The sequence below is a fragment of the Nipponia nippon genome, unplaced genomic scaffold (genome assembly GCF_047370975.1).
Source record: "Nipponia nippon isolate SJK-2023a ecotype South Korea unplaced genomic scaffold, ASM4737097v1 scaffold_5, whole genome shotgun sequence".
NCBI lineage: Eukaryota > Metazoa > Chordata > Aves > Pelecaniformes > Threskiornithidae > Nipponia > Nipponia nippon.
The window spans coordinates 21,537,035-21,555,261 of NW_028262369.1; the positions used below are offsets into that span (position 1 = coordinate 21,537,035).

Here is an 18,227-nt window from a genome sequence, read left to right on the forward strand (position 1 = left end):
TCACCTCATGAACTATGATAAATCTTCTATTCTACAAGGAAATGTGACCATAGCATCTGGCCACAATACAATAATGCCTTTTAAGTAAATGTTTAATGCCCCATACACAGAGCATGCAAAACACACAGGCTTTTTATTAAAAAATGGTGCATTTCTTACCAGTTCAGAGAATTCATTATTGCCCAGATCAAGTCTTTCCAGTTGAGTCAGTTTGTGCATTGACCTGTAACAGATTAGGAGATACTGAAGATGAAATTTTTACTTGCAAAATGTCGGTCAAATTTTGTTCAGATTAAAAACAAAGCTCAAATGATACTGTTATTGCAAAAAGAATTACATCAGACTGATGCTGATGCAAACGAGAACAATATACTCCACCTTTAAGACACAAGCTGAAGTTCTTGAACTACAAAGCTAGCAACAACTACTTTAGTAATCTTGGTATGATTTTGCACAGTTGCTCAAGGAAAATTACCTCTATTTATAAGCATTTGAAAGCAATATAAATTGTGACATTTTTGATACAGATTTATAAATTTGTTATCAACTTCTTTACAAACCACTAGAAAGTGTTTTGGCTCCTCACAGCAAAAGTACAAAGTATGGTTGTTACCTCCCTAAAACTGTACCTAACTACAGGCACGATGCAAAAGCACTTTTGTGTCACAGGTCAGCACAAAGCTTGCATGCTAAACGAGTTAAACTTAGATAAGGGTTGTTTTGAGTACTTGTGTTGGTTTAACAGAATGCACTGAGCTGATGGGGTCCCCTTCTCTTTGGGTTGTAGTACAGGTGACCTGAAACATGGCTTCCATTTCAGGAATAAACAGTCACACTGATAAGCAGTGGTATTTAGTGACACTTGCTGTCTACCAGTAGCTTACGAAAACTCTATCACTATAAACAGATAAGCAACAGAATACAGATTTTTAATTAAATGACCAATCTGAGTTTCAATCTTTTGATCTGCCGCAAAGCACATCTAGGCAAGTATTCCTCTCTCTGTGCAGTTCATGGCACAAGAGCATGGCAGGGAGATGGCGTGATTCACAACACCGCGTGTGGATGGGAGCAAGGTGTCGTACTTTGCTGGTGGGTGTCTCCCTGAGAGCCCCTTTTTGGGCAGCAGCTTCTCTGAGGGCAAGAAAGGCTTCACACCACCTCTGTTGCAAAAGACTGTGTGCCAATGACAGCAAAATCAACCAAAGTAGCTTATCCTTCTTCACAGCATTATAAAAGAAAGAGTTAAATAAGAACAAATAATAAGAAAGAGAACCAAAAGTTAATATCAACGATGCTTTATGCAGTAAAGGGCTTTAAATGAGGAATAATCTGGATTTATGTCTGTGACTGATCACTACACAACAGCAAAAAAGGCACTTTTACTGCTCGGGCTCAGGTGACTGAAACAGTAAAATAAGAGGAAAAGTGAGAAATGGCTAAAAATGAAGTGATTAAATTCTTCATTTACTGAAGTCAATGGGATAAATCTCCCAGGTTTATCTCTGAATTTGTGCTGTAAGAAAAAACTGGTTATCTCAAGTATAGCTTAAACTGACAAAGGCACAGATCACAGCATATGTGGACTGACTGTTAAAAGCATTTAAAATCTATCAATTTTGAATATAGGCAAACTTTTTAAAAGCACGCAGAGTAAGATTAGACTTACTTATCCACAATTTACCAGTTGCTGTTTTGGAAATCAAAGTATTTTTCCTTAAAACAAAACAGTTGGATCCCTTTGAAGACTAGCCACTTGTTAGACAGTCAGGCAGTGCACACACTCTCAGCCTGAATGATAAAGTCATGAAAAGCATTTAAATATCACCAAAATTCCTTTAACAAATCCTGACGGCAGTTTCACTCCTTAGTACCACACAAAGGTTTTACACCACAGGAAACACATTTCAGCATGTGAGCATTGCAGGTTTATAGTTCTTTACATCTGGAGACGTTACAAGTTTTTCAGTTATAATATTAACTGTATAGACACAAGCATTATGTAGTACAATGCTTTCAAAATTAAAAAAAAAATAGGAAACGTGACATACATTTTTAATTGCACAAAGTTTTCTCTCACAGGCAGTATTACTGGTGACTTTATCATTCTGCATTAAAGTCAATAAAAGTTTCTAGTGATTATGACTCCCCATGCCCATGTTAAAGTGCTCAAAAAAACCCAGCCACAAGAATGAAACTAGCTGCTAACTGGAATTGGAAACTGAACAGCAGTATTCCTTTGTTATTCACATATATACTTACTGTTCATACATGTACAGAATTATATATTTTGAAATGTGAAACTCTGAAACTCTTCAAAGATGAAATCAATGGTAATCTAAGTTACAAACAAGCTGGTAAAAACTTGTGTATTTCATACCGTATTCTACCTTTGAACAACACTTTTACCTTAAAAGGTTTGGTTTGTACTACTGCAAATTCATCATAAAAGGCAACTTTTAAACATTACTTTGTGTCATTTCTGCAGTCAGATACATAGTTTCAGAAACTGTAACATTTATATAGGGGCAGATTAATTTCAGTTAGCTGGTACTATATCAAAAGATGAAGCACACTGCCAAATGTACCCAATGGAATATTATATGAGATTTTTCATTAGCTTGTGATATTTTTATCTCTTTCATGTAATTACTTGTATTTTTCCTATGAAAAGATTCATTATATTTTTTTATGTGGGGTCATTTTATAAAGGTGGAATAGGAAAGGCGCAATTATGAGTAATGCTCAGTTAAATATTCATTGCTTAAATGATGTAATGTAATATAATTAATGTGCTAATAAAACTTGCAGCCAAAAATTTCACATAAATCTTTATCCATATTGCATTTGGACCTATTCTTCCATTCATAAGTAACTGCAGGAGTTATATGGAGAAGATCTGATTCTTGGCTATGGAAGTGGACCTCACGGTAGGTTCAGAATAAGATGAATCTTTTTTTAAATTCTTTTTAAACACAATAATGGAACATGGTTCTCAAAAAAACTACAAATGCATGAAAACTAGCATAGAGAGTATCTTAGAGAGATTACTGAATACTTGGTGAAACATTAACATTGCTTGCAATAGTTTTAAAAGTCACACTCCATAAATTATAACTCACATTATACAGTTCAGTGGTATTAATTATAATTCATGGTAATCATGTATATTGCCTAATATAACTTTCTTATATTTTTGCATGTTTGTTTTTGCTGCTTTATTTAGAAGATACTTATCTACACATTGTAAACACTTCAAATAACCAGGAAAATGCATTGCATTTACAGTTTCTGGCAAAACAAATGAGTCGCCTGCCATAAATTATTTTAACAAAATCACAGTATTCTCATCAAAATCCTGGTCAGCTTTCTGACAGATAGGAGATGGTGATTACATGAAGGTATATCCAAACTTTCAGTCACAAACTTCTAATTACATCTGAATTATTCCCACATATGAAGAACTGTATTCATAAATAACAAAAGTATCTCTAATAGGTAAAAATTCATGAGTGAAAAACAATTGTGTCAGAGACACAATCAAATTTACACAATGATAAATACAATGAAAGAGGCAATAGAATGCTGCTACATAATTAATGCATGCTTTTTGTTGGTCACACTTCTACAAAGATAGGACTGAGGAAGTTATAATGTTACATACTCTATTTCCTTGTGCAACAACATACAGAATTCTATTTTCATTTGAGTTTATGATAAATGGATACCATTATTTTCTGAAGAAATACAAAGCAAGTAAGTTGCCATTACTGGATTATCTGCTGTATTAATTTCAAATAATATTTTCTCACACTTTTGTTATACACAGTAACCTTTATTTCAAAGTTGTTAAAATGTCACATTCAACAGTCTCTTCCAGTTTCAGTATTTTAGACATTGCAATGTAACTTTAAATTCATTAATGAATCATTTTGGAAGTTACATTGTAAAATTAATACTCAATAGTTTACCTGTTGCAGAGCAGAGTAGCTAAATCTTAACCAGGGCTAAAGCATTACATGATACAACCACAAAGAGCTATTTACTTATACATCAGTTAATGGATTACAAAGAGAACTCAGTCTTAGTTTTCATTGAATCTCAAGATAATTTATACCATTTCTAGAATACAAAACATGTATGGTGTAAAGCAAGGGACCAAAAATATAAATTAGCCTGTCATAAAGTATTGAATCTATATATTATTCAGGCTCCACAATAACAGAGTATGTTTAAAAGTTGATTTTGAGGATACAAAATATTGTTACACATGGACTGAAATATATAACAGAGAAATTATCTAAAATAATACACATAATATCTATAATAATGTCTATTTCATCATTAACTATCAAAAATAATATCCATTTCAACTTTTAATTATATTGAAGAACTTAAGGATTTTACAATCTGCAGTATCAATCCACAATTTGGAGAATATAGCAGAGACCATGGGATGATGCCTAAAGCAATTAAGTCTCTGAAGATTAAATACCTCCAGAAACTCTCAGTCAGTTGTGGCAGCGTTCTTTGTTACTTTTATATGGTCTCGTTATTAACACAAAGAGAAGTTAAGAGCAGACAATTCACAAGGCACACTGTTGCCTTCGCTGTGTGGCTATCAGAAATGCTGCTGTGCAAAATGCAGGGCTGTACACAACATTACTTGGGTTAAGCATATGGGAAAACCAGCCAACATGGGATTAAACATTCTGGACTAAGAGGCAGCCTCCATCAGCCTTTGTATACCAGAATTGTTTGGTTTCATAATATAGTTTGGGAGAACTACCTCAACACAGTCTACTCGTGCTGATGCTCCTGATGCTGCCATTTCTGGTGCCTGAAAATCTGCTGACTCCACATCCTCTGCTTTTCGAGCCACTGTACACTCTCAGGCGATGGGCAAGGGCACTCTCCATCTTCAAATGCTAAGATGAGAAAAATCAATTTCAATGCCCAAAAGATGGAACTGCTGGTGCAGAAGGTGTCTAAACACAACCAATGCATCTATGGCATTGAAGACTTGTCAGACTTTACCTAATTCTGCATAAAAGGCCTAAAATAAAAAGCACCACAAAGACAAAAGTGCTACACACAGAAACTGGAAACCAAGCTCTTTCATGATTCAGTCATAATAAAAACACATGGACAACCAATTTCAGGAAAAACGTTTGCGTGCAAAAGGTAAGGATTTTAAAAACACACTACTCAAAATATTGCCTTCCACATAGAATCCTAAATTCCCATCAGTTTTGTTTATGGTGGAAATGGATCAGATCTCTAAAATTAATCCCTTAGTTCAGGACTCAGTTATGAATCACTCTACAACTGGAAAGGTTTACTCAACTGAGTGTAGAGAAAGGTGACATCTTCACAGTTTTGACCTTCACTCACACACAAATTTCTTTCCCAACACAGCTTTCAAATTGTTGGGGAAGGGCATTCTAAATTTCAGTTCAGATCCACTTCTGCTTAACTGATTACATAAATAAACAGCATGCAGAGTAAATGTCATTAGCCAGGGCAAAGCTCCTGGCAATATCGAGACTTTATGAATACATTTTTTTATGCCCTTTTTTTTTTAAAAACTTCCTTTTTTCTCTTTTTATTTTGTGTCTGCTTTCTGGATTCCTCTACCTTCTTCCTGATAACTAGCTTTGCTGGGTTAAAAACAAGGTTAATGTATGTTTCCACCTTTTGGACTAAATTACATGAAAGTCCACCTTACCTTGTGCACAAATTTTCTTACGATATACCCTACGGCACATAATTAGATATTCTTCGTAGATCCCCATTTGTGCATTCTTGCCCACCACACTTATGGAACATGCTGCATTTTGGAGCAGCAGCTGCTCTGTCAGAATTGCCTGCTGAACAGGACCTACTTGCAGAGTAAGCAACTATTACCTACTGCTCTGTAACAGCAGGAAAATGGGTTGGGATGGGGTCAGTGGTGTGACTACAAGGAAAGGATACGTGTGGTACTTCTATACAGCATCTTAAGACTGCTTTCCTGAATGTTGGAGCCAAATAACCCCTAATGTATACATTTACAGCATGACACTGAAATGATGCATTTTGCTTAAGAATCACCACTACTTGAAGGATCCTTTGATATAGAAAACTGAAAATTTAACTCAACATTTGGTATTTTCTACTTCACGCTGTTTATCTCAGAAAAATCTGGAGGAGTGCTATCCAGAAGATATGAGAAAATATGTGCCCACTTGCAGGATTAAATGGACTCAATTAAACTATTGTCCCTTTTCCAGAAAGTAATGTGTGTTTCTTAACCTTGTATCTATGTTAAAATGCTGATTTCAATGGACAATGTGAACATGTAAATTCACATTTGCAAAATTTCAAAGTATATCTAGTTTCAAAGTATACCTAGTTAAAACCATTCAAAATACAAGTAACAGCAAACATACAGCTATTCTGTCAGTGAATTTCAGAATTAATATTCCTTGAGGGAAGTATGAGCTTCGGCACATTAGAGTTACAGGGTAAATACACCCTAACAGTCACTAAACCTTGGAGCCAAATTCACATCTAGTAAACTATACGTGGCTCTGATGAGTTCAACGATTTTGCTATAAGATGTCTGCATTTGGACAAAGAAACACAATATATCGGTAACACAGATGACATAATGACAATAAAAATTGCTCCATGTTCTGGGACAAATACACCTGTCTAACAACGATGAACCCAGGACCCACTGCATTTATCTAAATTCAAAATCACTGAAACTGAGCAAGATTGACTGTATCATTCACGGCCACAAAGGTCACCTTACTGTTTTTGCTTAAAAGGTTCGGTATTTGGTAAATAATGTATTTGACAATTTATATTTTGTTTACAGTGTAATAATACAGTAGAAAATAACAACTGGTTTGTAAACACTGCAGTACTGATCAACTTGAACATATTATTAGATTAATATAAAATGACTAGTAGTTGGGATCTGGGTCTCCACCGTCTTGAAGACAGACAAGAAGCAGGCTCTAGGTTTCCTCCTACTAAAATTTGACTAAAAATAACCTGTTTCATCAGGATATACAATACATTATTCAAATCTCTAAAGAATTCAGCACATGCTTTATACCCTTATGTACTAATTTTGCATGGAATGAATGAACATAAATTAAAGAGAGACCTCGTTTTAGCCTGCAAGACTGAAAATGCAGTTTTGGCCCTGTTTTCCCATTTACTTTGCCAAAGAACAGGAAGAAGATCTAACTTAAGATGCTGAATAATTAACAGGGATGAACTAAATTCAAAGGGTGTTAATGAATATCTGATGACTAAAAGTTAACTGAATCAGCTAACCCAAAACACAAGAGTAAAAGAATTTTACTCTCAACACAGGTTTCTTACTTAGTAGTCCTTCTGATTCCTATTTCTACTGAAATAGGGCCTAAAGACAGCAAGAACACGTATGAAAACCAGGATTATTTCTAAAAGGAAAGCCAGAGAAATAAAATGGGGATCTGCTAGAAAAAGGCAAGGATGAATTTGAGATTAAAAATGTCATGACTCAATAACTACATACATATTAATTGAGGAAGAAGGATGGAAGTAGTCAGAGATGGCAAGGAGCACCTCAGAAAATGAAAAAGCAGAAGGACAATCCCTGTTGTCATACATGAAATATCTGTATATAGTTATAGTTATGGCCCCTCAGAAGAACAGTTGATTTCTTCATAGGTGATCTCTGGTAGTTTTAACTGTAGAAGCACAGTTTATAAGATCTGGAAGATCTCTACTGACCAGCTCTCCAATATTTTACCACACTATTAATAATGTGGTTGCAGTGGCTGTTTGCCAGCTGGGCTAGAGAGAACATCACAAGCAAATTAACCCCATCTGATACACACTGCACTCTGGGGAATGGGTGCCAGAGGAGGCTGATGGAAGACTTCCATCTAAGAGATATCGCTTTAAAAGGAAAAAAACAAAGCAACTGCAGGCCATAATGCAATCTTCTTATTCAGTTATTATAGAACTGTTAAAGGTAGGCAGAAAGATGATATGCCATTATGAAGTATGACAAATATGGGCAAAATTTGTTTCATAATCCAGTGACAAGAAGCAAGCTGCAACACAGAGCTTGTGAGGTTTAACTGAACCAGTCCATTGGAGACACTGAAATGGAAGCAGCATGGAACGGTGAATTTTTCAAGGCTTGAGGGAAACAGTAGCACAAGGTAACCTTTTGCACACCACAGAGCTGATCACAGGTTAGGCGCTGTCTGCTTGCTGGCCTTTAGGAAACTTCCAATGTGCTGCAAGAACACAGGTCACAGCATATCCCTTCCCTCTCATGTGGAGAGACAAATGGCCATTGCTGAAGTTCACAGCCCACAGCATGTGCAGGTACAGTTTCTACACTTCGATATGGCTAAGGATGGCAACAACTAAAAATGCCATTCTACATGTGTTTAGCTCAGAACCATCCATCTTTAATCCAACAACCTATTAAATGACAGAAACACACTGTCCCAGGGCATCAGGTTGAGCCATTACTCAAAAATAACACAGGAGAGTGACATACAGTGCAGTGCATACAGACACTCAGAGGAGGCGTGTGTTACCTGCAAGTCAACACTGCATCAGTGCTGCAGCTGAGAAACATATGCTTCTAGTAGTCTCCTATTCCAGCTGGGAAAAAGAAAAGGTCTCCGATGGTCATGGCAGGTAAAAACCCCATCCTGTTCTCAATGCATTCCAGCAGTCATCTTCTCTCTATTTAATTCTCTATATTAATGCAGGCATTTTTACTCTGTAGATTTTTTTTTTTTTTAATCAAGTAAAATTAAAAGGATACTGACTTAAGGTATTCTGAGTATAATGAGCAATTTCCTTGCATACCATAAAACAACCATACATGGGAAAGCAGAGCACAGAGTCTAAGCGTAACGAAATTAGATCTCATTAGTAACAGTCAGAGTGAACTCTGTGTGTGTTTAGCTCCCAGTTTTTCTGGAAGGAGCTCAGGGTTCTGGTATAATTAAGAACAAAATGAGTGTAAGGTGGGCTAGGGCGATTCTCCATGGTTAAAAATGTTCTCCCCTCCTACCACTTTCTGCTATGAAGTCTTTACCTGAAATTTAACCCTACTAATCAGATATAAACTCTTCTGAAAAAAGAAATTACTTTGCATCTGTTAAATGGAAGTTTTAAAGAATCAAATAAGTGATAAATAAAAAAAAAATGGTGTATGAAACAAACCTACATACAAGGCTCTAATTTCTGCTCTGCCTTTGCCCATTTGACAAATTATACAGCATGAACACCACCAGATAAGAACCACTAATTACAGTTTAAGTAATATCAGGATTATCGTAGATGGCAGAAGCGGTGCTGGTGTATCTTCAATGTAGTGAAGTTCTAGCTATATCTTCTCCCAGAGTGTCCCTTACAGGAGATAGGGGAAAAAAAATGCACTACTGCCTTCAGACAAGAATAATTAATGCAATTTTTCAGACAAGTTTGACCCACTATATATGTTGGAAAGCATTCTTACAATAAGAAAACAATATAATACATTTTTCTGCATCTTCTCTGAGCAGCAAATACATCTAGTTTGAAATGGCCTAAAGGGAAGATACATAGTAGTAGTTGCTTATTAAAATATTGGCAATACTTTAATAACGTAGTGCCAAAGTAGGAAGTCTTCTGGAATATGATTTATTAAACTCAGCCAGAGTTACTATTTGAAGAAAACAGGTCATCATGAATGATGAAAATATTTGTAATCTCAAAGTGTGGGAAACAGTTTACATCTTTATAATAAACTGGAAGAAAGTGGAACAGCATTTCAAAAAATAGCAGTCTAAAGCTAAGCTTTTAAGCCTATATTTAGATGCTGCTGGACAGATTCTCAGCTGATATAAATTGTTCCACTGACTTCAACACACTTAAGACAACCCGTGAATTTTGCAAATCTACTTCCTAAAACTGGATTTTGGAAGTGATAAGGATGTTAGGAATATAAATGTTATTGAAGTCAATGGGACTAATGGTCTTAAGTCACAAGAATGTTTCTTACAACTCCATTGTCAGGTTAATGGAAATAATAATCACTTTTATTCAACAAATCTCACATCTGAAAAAAGGTAACAGATTGTGATGTTTTCGATGTCTGAATATCTTTCTGAATCTTTATTGGCTCATTCCTTCTGAGATTAAACTAAAGAAACAAGCAAGGCCGTATCTACAGTTTTTCAATAATGCAAAAGCTGAGAAATATTTATACTTATCTTTAAAAGTCAAAGCAAAGTGGTATTGAAATAGGGAACAAGAATAAAATAACTTTACCTGACAGTGTTTCAAACAATATTTTGATAAATCACTAAAGATGCTTCGAAGTGATATATGCTAGTTTTTATACTAAAATGATTATTTAAGAGGAATGTCAGCGTTCAATACACACACTATAGTTATACAAGTAGTGATTCATCTGTATTATTCTGCTTACTTTCTCAATTTGGAATAAAGTCTTAGCTACAGAAGAGCATAAGAGTTATAACTCTCTACAGGTTTAGATACTTCCAATTTGCAAACTTAATCTCTGCAAAACACCTACTATTATTTTATATGTATTCTGTCAAGGAAGAATCCAGTCTACTTCACTTTACATTGTTTTAAAAACAAATTACTATGTGATTTTTATACAGTTTTTATGGTGCTGTTTAGAAACCTTGATCCTTTGAATCTCCTTATACGCAGTCTCACCAATTTTAAGAAATAACCAACATAAATAGGAGCTACAAGTAATTTCAACAAATAGGTATTTATGATCATTACAAGAGGAACAGGACAACCTCCACCACTTTGCCTTGTTCTTATCTGATTTGTTTGCTAGACATTTTGTAGTTGTGGATAACTGGCCCATTAATTTGGTGCAGATCTACATGGTAGTTTGGTAGTGGAATTAGTTAAAAGTTTGGCATTCCCGGTGCACATTTAGTATTCTGGCTTATTTTTCATGTGTGAAAGAGTTATAGTATTGCTAGGTGATTGGTAAGGGAATAAAAGAAATAACAACCCATGACTCATACAATTTTTGATTTAATCAGTTCGTAAAATAAAACAAACAAACAAATAAATAAATAATTTACCCAGGGCGGGGAAAAGGAACCTGTATACTCCCCACTACCACTTTATAGAGCTTCTACTTTCTATGGTTCTATGTCTAAATTTTAGGGGAAAGAAAGAAATGGAAAGAAAGAAATGGAAAGAAAGAAATGGAAAGAAAGAAATGGAAAGAAAGAAATGGAAAGAAAGAAATGGAAAGAAAGAATGTTAGAGAAAAATGTCAATTTTTCACATATTTACAGAAAAAATAAAAGTACACTTGGAATTCAAAGGATAGAAAAAATTCCATTTTATGAAATTTTATAAGAGTGACTTCTTCTGGGTGAAAAATGGGATTCTCTGTTCCCCTCCACCCCCCTAAGTTTTTGTTACAATATATATTTAATTGTGAAGCCAAAACAGATACTTTCATTATATATGCACAAAAATACTGTTTTCACACCTTCATTTGTTATCCAGAAGGAAAACCTTTACAGATGGCATCCTTCTTGTTTCCATTTCTCTTTGAAATATTTTTCATGGGAAATTTTAGATGAGACTGACCATCTCTGCTTTCAAATTTTTGGAAGAAAATGTATCCATTGCTCTTTATCAAGGAAGATATTCAAGCATTGATAGTAAAATATTATACAAAATATGAAGGATTATTTTTCACAGAATTTTTGAGAACCACTGTTTTGTGGAACTAGAATGCACAGAAGTACTGTTGTAAAGTAAATAGTTGCAGTTAAAACCCAGAGATTCATTACAACTTGAAACATTTGCAGAAAAAAGCAAAACAGAAGATTAGCAACTTGACATTATATTGCCATACAATAGGTAAGTCTAAACAATGATTTTTCAAGTAGAGTCTGAATTTTGACAGCAAACATAATTAGCAGCAATTCTCAGAAATAAGACCATATGGCTAAAACATATTGCCTGTATTTTCTCATATTTTATTACAATCAAAGACAAAAAATATGCAGTCAAGAATAAGAAACATTGGTTTACATTTTAAGACTGAAAACACATCAATATAAAACGGCTAATTTTAAAAAAAGGAAAAAAAAACAAACCCTATCATCATCATTATATCCATAAAGTCCTTTTATTCCTGACTCAAACCAGGAGCAAAATTACAGGTATGTAATATTTTGCCAATGCAGGAAGATTGCACTAAAACAATTGCAAACCAAGGGGACAGAGATAATTGGAAAATAAGTATCTTTCAGAAACGTACTGATTTAAAACAACAAAGAACAACAGCACAATGCATGCAAATGTCTTCAAAGGAATATCAAAGTGCCGATCAACACAAAGATCTTACAATGTAGTTATATCCTTTATAATAATAACTTACCATTTCTGGTTGATTTCAGCCAGTTTACTTAATAACCACCAAAATTTGCCTTATGTGGAGAGCAGATTTGATGTTGCAATGCACCAACACGTCCGAACTGTCAGGACTGCAACATGTGCCATTTAAGTTTAATCTTTCCACAATTTTCTGGTGAAAACTAAAAGTTTGTGACAGTAGCAGGTCAGACTGGCCAACCAGGGGCAGACTGAATGCACATCCCAGCGTGTCCTGCCTGTCATGACACCCACAGCCAGCTCCTCTGGCAGCTGTGGGACAGGGACCAGCCCAGGCGCTTCCCCCACCTCCTACCTCCACTAGTCTGCACTGAGGAGACCCACCCCCAAGCCAAAAGTGTTGCTTTTGCCTTTCAGCACAATGTAGAGTGATGTCTCTCAATCTTAAAAGGAGGAGAGAGAAGGTACAGATGACTCTGATACCCTGGAAGCTTCTCCTTCCTACCTCTCATGGCCAGCTTATCCCTATTTGTTACTCTGCTAACCACACACAACTCTGTCCCTTGCCCAGGCAGAAGAAATAGTTCTCTTCCAAGTTGCCTACCTTGACTGTGTGTGTAGAGACAAACACTAACATATCTCCTCTCAACTTCTGTTTTCTTAGATTAAGTAACACATTATTTTTAGGGCCCTTCCATACAATACACTCTGCATTCATTATTTTTCCCATCAGATTAGGACCTTCTTTAGCTCTTTCTCATCCTCATTTCATTTGGATCTTTTCCAAATGAGGTCTCCCTCATTTTTTATACAACGTCAGAAACGCCTCTTTGTCTCTACTGAAAATACTTTGACAAAGAACATTTGGCATTATCATGGCTCTATTAGATCAATGACTCATAGACATTTTACACCCTACTAATACACTTTTTTTTCCCCAATATGATTTCTGATTGAAGAACTCCTAATTGATAACATAAATTCCTATTAGTCCCTCGGTACACGACCTTGCCCACTGTACTATTAAATTTCACCCCGTTTTTAACTGCTCTCGTCTTCAAAATTAATTACATAGTTCTTCCAAGTTTAGAGGCTGTACTTAAGAACTTGATCTACAATTTTTACTCTTCACAAAGCAAATTAATTCTGAGCAATAGCTGAAGACCAAGAGAAATCCTGTTTTTCTCTAACATTAGCTGCTAGGGACCCAGCCCTTTGGTAACATCTCCATTGTACATTACTTCCTAACAGCACGGTATTGCAGAAAAACAATAGCTGTAATACCTACTGTCAAGAAAACCAAAGAAGAGATGAGAAGCCACAGGTTCAGTTGCGAAACGGTGAGTCATTAGGATGAGTACAACAAATTCAAGTATTTTCTCATCAATTACCAGCACCTACAGCTTCTCAGACACTACTGACTCACCATTTGCAAATACAGTTTCTACAATTTTTCAATTTTACAAATCTCTACTGAAAGAAATCCCACAAAGCCCTGAAAAAGTGTCTTCCTCAGCCCAAATATTTCTAAGACCAAAGATCATATTAACTACTTAATTTACTCAAAGATTTTTGAAAATATATATAGACAGGTTGCCTGGCTGCTTAGTGCAAGCAAAAGCATGGGTATAGTTTCCAGATTCTTTCCTGAGATATTAAATACTCTTGATTGCTCTCAGGAATTCAACAGGATGCTAGTGTCCCAAAACATTCAGTTTAGGAGTGGCAGGTCTGCTGACATTTCTTGCTGTGAAGAGCAATGAATATTTATGACAGAGCCTAATCTCAGAAAACATGAAGTTCGGTGCAAATTAATGAGCTTCCACTGGAGTAGTAACCAGACCAGGCTTAAATACAACTGTAAGATAAATTAAAAGCTTTTGTTGTTACATTTGAAATGTGCTCAGAACATCGCTTTCCCAACTAAGTTGTAAATTTAGCTACTAGATTTGTTTGAAGAATTGGTGATTTACTTCAATTACTGTAATAACTCTGGCACAACCACAGATCCTCAGCATGCAGACAAGCAACGTGATGAACGTTAGCGAGGGGAACCATCTTTGAGCTTTGTATATGTGCCATGGTTCCTAGAATGCTTGGCCAAAAAAATTAGAAAAATTGGTAATTTAGATTTGGGGTTGGGTTAAATTGTGGACTAGCTAGTCTAGGCCACGCTATTTTTTAAGAGCAGAAAGTCAGAATGCACTTTTCCTAGGGCAGGCCAAGTAAGGCTCTCTGACACCAGCAGTTACATTGCTCACGGGGTGTAAGTCCTCAGCAGCCAATATAATCTAAATCTTGATCCTAATGCCCCCTTCACTTTCTTGTCCCCCTCATACTCAGCACATTTCCCATCTTCTCTTCTAACACTGACACTCAGGCTATCCTACTACCTACTACTCCTTTTTTGGTTTTTGCTAGGTTGGTTCCCAATCTATAAAATGACTGACTACAAATATAGACATATTGCATATGTGTATATAGCATATGTATGTGGATGTACTTATAAGTGTATATATATACACATATATATCTGTATCTGTCTGTACATAAATACACACACATAAAATGCATAGTTATATATAGCCTCTACATATCTCTGCTTCTTAAATATGCTGGTGTAATTATACTGTAAGATATTTTAGGCTTTATTGATTTCCTCTTCTCTCCTATGAGGGTTCTTTCATCAGCCTGAATATCCTGGTTCCTTTGACCACCAATGCAATGGCACGGGTCTTTATTACTAATACACAAAAACTCCCAGAAAACAGTCAAGATGGAAATGAAAATATAGTCTGTACTAATGTGAAGTCTGCCTAATATAACTGCCTTATCACTTAGAAGGGAAAAAAAAAAAAAACTAGGAAAACAACGGAAGGATTTAACCAGCTGCCCTTTGGAAGAAGGGCAATAACAATATGCCCTTTTCGATATTCTGGATTTACATCCAATTGGAACACAAACTTTTGGGTTTCACTTATTTTGGGAGAATATCAGACTGTATTTGGAAAAATCTACTGCCTAACAGTACATTTATTACAACTAAACATCCAGAAAAAGGGCGCCATGCCTGGAACTGCAGTGAGAACTGAAGGAATCAAACCCAAAGGCTGACTGCAGAACACAGCTGCTGCATGATTTAAGGTTGACTCATCATAATGTAAAAGTTGTTTCCTACAGTGTAGGCAGCACAAACATGACTTCCGTATGTGTATCCACTGTGAACTTTCATTCAACTAGTTTGAAATAACTTTCAAGAAACAACTAATGGTTGGAAAAGCTTTACTTTCTATACCAACATATGTTAACACAAACAGAAGTGCTTAGTGCTTGAACTCTTGCATATTCAGTAAAATCCACTTATCAAACAGTGGGAAAACATAGTGGTACTTTATATCGTTTACATAACTCCTCAAAGAAAATTATTAACTATCCTGTGCATCAGAGTGGTTGATTAATCATACAAATTAGGAAGTAACTGTCAGACCATTCTGTGGTTCTTACAGGAGTGTCCAATATTCAGAGCCATTCATAAAGGGTAGCCTTATAATGAAGTATAGGCCTTGGAGTTCACAGCCCAAACACAAAAGGTGTTTGCTAAATGGCTTCAAAAACATCAACACTGCTAGCCTAATAATTATTTAACCACTAGGTAAAAAAAATGCCTCGTTGTACAATTGTACAGGAAAACAGCACTCCAATGTGTTTGTATCAGAGGTGAGACAAAGCCATATAAGCTGAAGCTACAATTAAGACGGTGAGAAACAGAGAAGATGGTAACAGTGGTTTGACAGCCGTTTATCTGGACTGAAATGGGAATACTGAGACAATAATGTGAACACCTAATTCAGCAAGCCAGGTGCATACACACATGCATGCACACACGCACACTCATACATTTCAGCACATTTATCAGAAAACTCATTAACTCCTGGTTCACCATCATGATTTTAAAATAGCAAAATACATTTGGTAAGTAGTTATGCTCTCAGTAACAGCCTCCTCCCTGTTCTTGAATTTTAGGCCTATGACAGTTTGAGGAACAAGAACAGTGCAGGCAGAAACGCTGGCTCCTGACAGCAGCCATGCGCTAGGCAGAGGCATTTTGGGGAAGGTGAGGCGCACCTACCACAGCATCCCCGGGCGGCGCCAGGGGAACAGCAGAAGCACTTCCACACAGTTACCGCTGCCCTGATCGGTGTGGGTGCCTTCAAATCGGTGGGGGACAGAAAAGGGTTATTGCATGGCGAGGTATGCACACTAACCCTTGTACTGCGAGCTGGTATTGACACAGCACCTCCAGAAACCAGGTGTGTTATGACATCTCTTCACTAATCATTTGTATGTATACATACGTATGTGCGTGTATGCATTGATGTATGTACGTAAATATACATGTGCTCTGATACATAACTGAAATGTGCAACTAATTTATATGTATTTTTTCTTAAACTTGAGAAAAAAAACTTTAAGGGGGGTGTTTTCTGTTTCACTAGACACAACAGATGAAAAGTGCAACTGTAATCACAGGTTGTTATAGCGCTGAACCCAGAGATGCTGACACATTCACTGACATTCACCGACAACACCTACACAGATAATACTAAACAACCCGCATTGATAATACTGAACAACTCTGACAAGCAAGCAGACCTCGTACTGTTGCGGAAGAGAAAGGAAAGGTGGAGGTGCTCACTGGGCGCACCTACCTTCCTGATTTTAGGCTCAAAACAATTTCTTTTTGGTTCAAGTTTGCCTTGTGCCATCTACACATGTGGACACTCAAGCGTGTCACGGGTGCTCTCACAGCAGTTTCCTTCCCGCTGAAGCCACGGTAGGAGCTGCCCTGTGCCCTGCCTCCTACACACGCTTGGCACACGTCGAGGCCACTGACCAGCATGGACTTCACTGTCATTAAAGATGCAATGTGGACATACAGTCCTGGGACTGCAATATGCTATGGCAGGCAGTCTGTCCCTCTCTGCACCAAACAGCAAGTAACGGACATGCATGGGGAGGGAAGGTCAGGACCCACATGAGGAGACCTTCAGGAGTAATGTCTGGCCTCTGAGTTTAGTAGCTCCAGCCTTTGTCAGGATGGCTCTGGACGGTAAGAGGAAAATAATCACAGTGAGAAGTCCTCCACATCAGCTAAGCAAGCTAAATCGCTGCTGGGAGAAGATCAAGACACTTAAAGCAATACAAAATCACCTGTCAAAAGGACTTGAGAAAATCCAAAACCAACGTGGCAAAGAAGAAAATATAGGAGACTTAGAAGACATCCTTTAAAAGATGAAAATATGTCCAAATAAGGAAAATAGAACAGAATGGTTAACTACAGAAGGCCAGAAAATATCTTCAGAAATATTTGCAAAAAGGTATAAAAAGTAATAATAAATCTTTCCTCAGGCCCCTCATGAGCAGGAAGCCTGCCAGAGTCTATGGAAAAGATCTAAAAGGAATGCTCAGAAAAAAAGAAGGTCAGAGCAGAAAAACTAAATTAATTTTCTGCATTTGTATACAGAGTTTGGGCAGGCTCCCATGCTGCAATGCTTACCCACAGTTAAGAGCTCAGACAGCATGCATGTATGACACACAAAACCTCTCACAAAGTGCTTCAGCGCTAGATGACTGGGCAGTGTGTAACTAATGTCACAACAATTTTTAAATCATTCCAGGATAAGCCTAGGAAACTACAGACCAGTGACTTTGACAACTTTACCAGACAAATTAACAGAAACTCTTTTAAACAATAGAATAAGGGGATATGCAGACAAATACAACACACTGGGGAAATTCAACACAGTTTTTGTGATGAGTAGGGATGA

At 36.6% G+C, this 18,227-nt stretch overlaps 1 protein-coding gene across 7 annotated transcripts in view; it reads right to left on the bottom strand.

Annotated features, from left to right (window-relative positions):
• The window catches only part of LRRC7 (leucine rich repeat containing 7), a 183,567-nt gene that overhangs the window by 74,463 nt on the left and 90,877 nt on the right, over nt 1-18,227 (bottom strand). For all 7 annotated transcript variants that reach the window (XR_015698796.1, XR_015698797.1, XM_087731928.1 and 4 more), the window contains exon 7: nt 160-223. Coding sequence is in view for 5 of the 7 variants with exons in the window: in XM_087731928.1 (XP_087588054.1) it covers nt 160-223 (64 nt within the window). In the remaining 2 variants the exon portion in view is untranslated. The remainder of the gene's footprint in view (nt 1-159; nt 224-18,227) is intronic.